General features: G+C 43.9%; 1 protein-coding gene across 1 annotated transcript; it reads left to right on the forward strand.

Annotated features, from left to right (window-relative positions):
* The first annotated feature begins 3,641 nt into the window (after window positions 1-3,641).
* On the forward strand, window positions 3,642-6,671 carry ADRB1 (adrenoceptor beta 1). Its single transcript, XM_054983132.1, has one exon. It carries the CDS (start codon window positions 3,772-3,774, stop codon window positions 5,044-5,046), a length of 1,275 nt encoding a protein of 424 aa, XP_054839107.1. The 5' UTR covers window positions 3,642-3,771; the 3' UTR covers window positions 5,047-6,671.
* Window positions 6,672-7,464: the final 793 nt, after the last annotated feature.

The following is a 7,464-nucleotide window of genomic DNA, read 5'->3' on the forward strand; positions in this document are numbered from 1 at the left end:
GTGATACTTTTGTCTAAGCTGTTATCCAAATTACCTTACCTTATTAGGATAACATAAATATTACTTTATTAGGATAACATAAATATTATATACTGTATTAGACTACTAATACATACATTAGATTACATTTAAATACGTAAATGATGTTACATCTAATCCTTTGATTCGTAAGAAGCAATTCCCAGCACTTGTTTGTTTTTGGTTCAAACTATCCATGCAAACTGGTTTTATTTATTAAGAAAATTTTTACATGAATTGTAAACAGATTACATGTTTAGTCAGACTTCGGTCCCATTGACATTGATCACCATTACTTTCAACTAAACATGCTTAGGATTGCCTCTTTAATTTGCTAGCTAATACTTTAATACGTTTCCTCTTTCAAAGATAGTCATATTAAACGGAGTGGACTGTCCTTTCAAAAATCACAATGCTGAATTGGTTCCATAACATGTTATCTAATAGTGCTTATCAATTGAAACACAGACTAGTTACTAAAAGGGCGTTGGACATTGCAGCAAAAAGTACTTTATCACATGCTTGGCTTTATGCCATGGATATTTGTACCAAATATGGCAAGATGATAACAAGGTTCAGGAAGGATGTGGACATTTGACCCATTTCTTTCCAAAGTAATCTGTCATATCCATTGACCACCATTTGGCTGCTATCTCATTAATGAACATGCACGGGAGAAAAATCAGCCCTACATTGACACCTTTCAGGTTGATTTTGCCTGTGCAAAATGTCTCCATTTACCTCTTGATGAACATGCACCAAGCACTGTGTGTTCATCAAGAGGTGTTATAGATATTTCTAAACCACCCTGCAGCAACCATAGCAATTAGCAACGTTTCCTCTAGAGTGTTATATTTGATTTAGAGCTGATCTACGAACCCTACATCATTTAAGACATCTCCATTAATTCTACACATTAACATTATTACTTATCAGTCAATAATATTTTTATTACACAGCATTTGATTCCTAAAACCAAATAAACAATGATTTAAAAATCCTTCGTGATTTGAGAACAATTTAAGGATTTTAACAAAAGTGTATTATTTGTGCAGCTCTCAAGCCAATTAAGTTGGACTGCTTGGATCTCCAAGTCAACTGCCTTCAGTGGCACTAAATCACATTCACCGCAACCATCTGCTTAACTGAACGATGGATCAAGGTATTAGAATTCAACACTATCAGAGTGACAAGCAGCCAGTTCTGAAAGGCACCATGTTGCCATCTGAAGCTGTCGTATCCACATAGCTCAGTATTGTCACTCTCCAGACTCTCAGACATAGAAAGGTCTTTCCCAACTATTGAACATGGGATGTTACACATACGAAATTATGTGTTCTGCCATTGCACCATAGCCTCTTCTGCTTGAGTCAGTGGGTAACCTAGTAATATCAACAACATGGTATGTGGACATATGATCATGTGGCAGTCATCTGTAGCATCCACTTACATAGAGCAGAACCACAAGTGACAAAAGGCACAGATTGGACACTTGCCAGCTTCCCTCAAGTTTTGATGGGAAATGTAGGCGTCCTGGTCTCGCAGCTTCGCTCTCTGACTGCTGTCCAATGGACTTTTCAACTGTCACTTGTCCAACATTCCGCCAAGCTGCCTACATTGCCCATCAAAACTTGAGGGAAGCTGACAAGTGTCCAATCTGTGCCTTTTGTCACTTGTGGTTCTGCTCATAGTAATGGCAATCTGAGAATTCTCTGCTTATCCAGATTCCCTTCTGGATGAAGATGTAAGATTAAACTCTCAAGATGTTGGGCAGATGCTGTCTGTCACAGTAAGTTACTCCTTGGTCATCTATTCACCTGGAAAACTTAACCCACACAAAAGAGCAGCAAATTACATTCTCAGGACTTTTTTTGTGCGGAGGCAATATTAATTACTCATTTTGTCATTTTTGGTGCTAGTGTATTAAAAGCATGAGACATGAAATCAGCACGGCACAGACTGGCTGCACAAATAACTACTGGGTGTTTTATCAATGGATAAGCATTATCACATATGTCCCATGTGCTCATAACTATTCAAGGACTGCCAAGATAAGTTTAGCTAATAGGGGCTGATCAACAGGCAGCCACACTTTATTTATTTTTATTTATTTTATCATATTTGTATTCCGCCCTCCCCGCGAGCAGGCTCAGGGTGGATAACAGCATCAAGAACATTTAAAACATTCCATATAAAACATTTAAAAGCATCATACAAAAATATAAAAAACAGAGCGTTCCACCAGGTATGGGCCAGGGTTGAGAAAGCTCTGGCTCTAGTCTCTTGAACAGCCTACATCTCATGTTAGTCTTGTCCAAATTTAAAGTTAGAGAATGATGCTGAAACTCTTGAGGTGAGGAAGGAAATATTTGTTCTGCATCATCCATGTACTTTTGAACAGGCCCACTGCTGTAAAGAAATGCATGCAAGAACAAACGCTGCTCTCTTTAAGTTAAAGTGACCAAAAAGATATAATCACACTTCAACAAGCTTGGTTGCATGCAAAGAAAGGGAAAATAAATATGAGGATGTTGCTAGTCTGATTCATGCAACTATTGCTGTTCAGTTTGATGTAAATAATAGCAGCAATTAAATGTAGTCCTTTTTCTTTGTTTCAAAATCTGTCATTGACTTTGCAGGCTAAGACTTGCAACATTCTTGGTTTGTTTCCTTCTCTTTCCCCCCTCCCCGGCCTTATTAAATGTACTAATACATATTTTCTCCCTTGCTTAGGTATTTACATACCGTAATACTATCTGCCGGTTATATCATTCGCCCATTTATGTAACCACCACGCCAACATAATGCAACAACACTGACTGGAATAGAAGTCAGGGGAAAAGGAAGACAGAAAAAGACGACACTTCCTTGCAACAAACTTGGCTCTGGGGCGAAAATTTTTTCCATCCAACAAACATCTCCTGTCACTCTTTCACCCTCGGATCTTTACCGCACGCGGCATGCGTACACACAATCTCTATCCCGCTTTCTCACATACATTTCTTCACGCGATCTCACAGCACATTCAGTGCGATCCTAAATAGCTTAGACTGGAGTCACTCTGCTTAGGACTGCCCTGATTTACTCCCAAATGTCTCATCGAGTGCCACGGGGTTTCCTCTCCAGGGTTTGAAACCACGGGGTCACTCCCTAAACATCCACCTGTCTCTTAAACACGTCCGACCCCAGAGACGCGGCTACGAATCCACTTTGTTCCGTTCTCACAGCAAGGGCTTTCTTTGGGCTTTGCAAGAGTCGTTCCTTTTGCTCAGTGGAGGGAAACCCCAGGAAGGCGTTTGAAGCAAGCCCCCCCCCCCTTAACAAAAGGCAACCCACTGCTGTCTCCGAGATCCGCGCAGGGCGTGAGACTTTCCGCGGGAAGCCGCTCCTCCCCGCCCCACCCAGCCCGCCGCTCGCCTGGGCTCAGAAGCCGGGCGACTCTGCCCTCCGCTGTCTCCAGGCGCGTCCCTCTTCTCATCTCCGCGGGAGTGGATGCGGCTGCCGCGGCTCCCAATTGGCTGCCGAGCGCCTGACGCGCGGTTTTGGGGAGGCGTCGGGCGCAGGAGCCCGCCGGAGGAGCGCTCAGAAACATGTTGAAGCGCCGGAGCAAGTGGCGGGCGGCGTTCGCGGCAGCTGCTGAGGAAAGTGGCCCGCTGGTCCCGTGGCGCAGGCGAGGAGGGAGGTGCGCTTCGCCTCGCCTTCATGCCTCCAGCCCGGCTGCCCTGAGCTGACCCTTTTGCTGACCGGACAGCCATGGGAGATGGAGGGCTCTCCCTAGCTTACAGCCCTCACAGCAGAGCCAACTCCACGGCGGGACCCGGCTGCAGCAACGCCTCCACCGCGCCCTTCCCTCAGGAAGCCCTGTCCCAGCAGTGGGTAGTGGGCATGAGCCTGCTGATGTCCTTGATGGTGCTGCTGATCGTGGTGGGCAACGGGCTGGTGATCGCAGCCATCGGGCGCACGCAGCGCCTGCAGACCCTCACCAACGTCTTCATCACCTCCCTGGCCTGCGCAGACTTGGTGATGGGCTCTGTGGTGGTGCCCTTTGGTGCCACACTGGTGGTCCGGGACAGGTGGCTGTGGGGCTCCCTCCTGTGTGAATGCTGGACTTCAGTGGATGTTCTGTGTGTAACAGCCAGCATTGAAACTCTGTGCGTCATCGCTATTGACCGCTACCTGGCCATCACTTCACCCTTCCGCTACCAAAGCCTCATGACAAAGAGACGGGCCAAGAGCATTGTCTGCACCGTCTGGGCCATTTCTGCACTGGTATCTTTCCTGCCCATTATGATGCACTGGTGGAGAGACTCAGGCGCGGAGGCTCTGGAATGTTATGCCGACCCAGGCTGTTGCGACTTTGTCACCAACAGGGCCTATGCCATCGCCTCTTCTGTCATCTCCTTCTACATCCCTCTGTTTGTCATGATTTTTGTCTATATAAGGGTCTACAGAGAAGCCAAGGCACAAATGAAGAAAATTGACAGGAGCGAGGGACGGTTCTACAACAACCATCACCAGCAGCCGGCTCACCAGCACCTGCCCATCTTGGGCAATGGCCAAGTCAACAGAAGGAAAAGTTCCCGTGTCCTAGCTGTGAAGGAGCATAAGGCCCTCAAGACACTGGGCATCATCATGGGCGTCTTTACTCTCTGCTGGTTGCCCTTTTTCTTGGTCAACGTGGTCAAGGTCTTCAACAGAGGCTTGGTACCAAACCAGCTCTTTGTCTTCTTCAACTGGCTGGGCTATGCCAATTCTGCCTTCAACCCCATCATCTATTGCAGGAGCCCTGATTTCCGCAAGGCTTTCAAGAGGATGCTGTGTTGTCCTAGGAAAGCAGACCGGAGGCTGCATGCCAGTACTGGGGAGTTCTCTCGTTATCCTGGGGGCTTCATCAGTACACTTGGAAGTACTCCTCAGTGCACACTTGGAGGGACATGGTCTGATTGCAATGGTGGTGCACAGGATGCGAGTGACTCCAGCTTAGAGGAGAGGAACAGTAAAACCTCCTGTTCAGAATCCAAGGTATAAGGGCAGCTGGTGGGGAGGATCAAAATAACGGGAAGGCAATACTAAAAGAAAAGGAGTCAAAGACATAGGCAGGGAGGGAAATGTATCCACCGGGCGACTGGTCAATAGACAAAATTCCAAACAGACTGATTTGTCTCAAAGGGGAGATAATCTTACTTGCTCAAGATGAAAAGCAGGTGAACTTGTATGCAGTGTACCTCTTCTAATGCATCAGAAACGAAAGTAAACAGAGCAACTAACCATTGAACAAAAAGAGATTAGCAATCCATGTCTCCAAAACGTTTGGATTCTTGTTTACATAGGGAAGGTAGGTGTTGGTGTGCAGGGGAAAAAATAAATTTGAAGGAGTTTGCAAAAGAAAGGTTTCAGAAAGAGCTTGAACTTGTGACAGGCACGTGGCCTAACAGTCTTTGGGGAGCAGTGAGGTTTTCCTCCCCAGATATCAAAGGGAACAGAATCAAGCCTTTACTGGTTTGACAGAGCTGGGGATCACCTTCGTTCACTGTTCTTACTCATCCTGAGAGCTTCAGTAGCAGAAAAAGTAGCCTGATTTTTTTTAAAAAAGGAAGATGTGCTGGTCACCTGTATATAACCACTGAAGTCAGTGGAGATTTCAGGCATTCACCTCATTTGGAACTGATGATTAATAAGCTATTGGAAAGTACATACTGATTAATTTTACCAGACAGCCCTGATCCTTATGCTTGTTTAGCCGGAAGTGAGTGAATTCAATGGAACTTGTCCCCAAGTAAGTATACTTACTTAGCCTTAATAACCTTATGGCCTCACTACCCTTAGCACCTAGTTGGGAATGATAAACCAGTAATATTGTACATGGACATGCATATGTTTTGAACGAAACTCTCTCTTTTCATCCCAGTGACTTTTCTTCTTCTTCTGGGAGTGCAGTTTTCTTGTCCTTTGAGACAACAGTAGTCAGGCTAAGGAACATCTACCTCAAGCTGTGCATATCGTACAGGGGAAAATATGTTTATATTAAACAGCTTATTTATGTATTGTTAGTTAGGGATTTTTATAGAGGCAGGAGCATCCGTCTTCTGGAGGCAGTTTGTTCACATTGAAAGATGAACAGGGGGAATAGGCTAAGAGCACCAGAAATGTTACTGCACATTTTAAAAGAATGATAGACGTTTTTTGTTTTGCACAGTGTTAACAGTTGTAAAAGTTATTGCACATGCACACACAGAAACACACAAACAATCCACAGGGAATAAAGATGTTTAAAAACTATCAAATTGCAACCTGATTTCTGTTGCAGTTGAATATATTTCCATTTAATTTTAAAAGCTTTTAATATTATATAATTGAAGTACTGAAAGTATATTCATGCTATAAATAAGTCCTTAACCTTTTTATTAGTTATATTTTTATCCCCAGGAGCCCATGTGAATCTGTTATGACTTTAGCACTTCATTGCCATTCCTCACTTTTCTGTGTGTTTGTATGCGCGCATGTGTGTGTGCATGTGCACATTTTATATTGTATTTATATACCCCAGTGCAATTTACTACTGTATAAGTCATTGGTTTATGTGCAATAAATACCACTGCAGCACAAGCAACCCTATTTGCATAGTTTCTCTATAGGTACAGAAACAATGTCAAGTCCTGATGAAAAAAGCAGAGTCTGTTTTTCTGAAAATATGGATTGCATTACCAGCACAGTGCAACTTAATGGCTTTTCCTGACACAATTATCTTTTTTAAAAATATGCTTGCTGAACCAAATAAGGTAGCGTTCCTGTTAGACTGAAAGCTGCTGACTTTCCTTGAAATTCCAGAGCCAAAGGCAGGTTGTTTCTAGATAGGCTATAAATATATTAACTACTTTTCTTTGGTGGATGTCTCTAGCATCTGTTAAAATATGCTCTGATTGAATTGAAGACCAGGTGGTTAGAGACCTAATGCTGAAAGGGGCAGAATTAGTTGTGCTTAGTTTCCTTTGGGCTGGACATTGTGGTCAAAAGATCAATTGTGCATTGAGATGCAGAATCCATAAATCACTCATGAGTTGGCTATCATGAACTGTCTCGCTGAGGCTGAGATTGTCAACAACCACTCCAGAATAAGGGATTTTGAGAGCTGCAGTTACAAGCAGCGCTCCTGTAGCCATGGCTCCAGTGAACTTTCTGCTGGAGCATTATTCACATCACAGAGATAACTCAGTCAAAAGAGGAGTAAAACTTCATCCCCCTTTTTTTAGGCAGTTCTGATTACGTACTGTGTTGGTTAAAGGGTATTCTGTCAGATTAACTACTATGGACATTCCTGATATATTCCTGGTTGACAAGTGGTCGATATTTTGTACAATCTGTCTTGTCTGCCTGCCTGTCTGCGTACCTATCTATCTGGATATTTATATACTCTGTCTTTCTCCTGCCACAGTCAGGGCCAAGGCA

Source organism: Eublepharis macularius, chromosome 6, assembly GCF_028583425.1.
Source record: "Eublepharis macularius isolate TG4126 chromosome 6, MPM_Emac_v1.0, whole genome shotgun sequence".
In the NCBI taxonomy this organism is placed as follows: domain Eukaryota; kingdom Metazoa; phylum Chordata; class Lepidosauria; order Squamata; family Eublepharidae; genus Eublepharis; species Eublepharis macularius.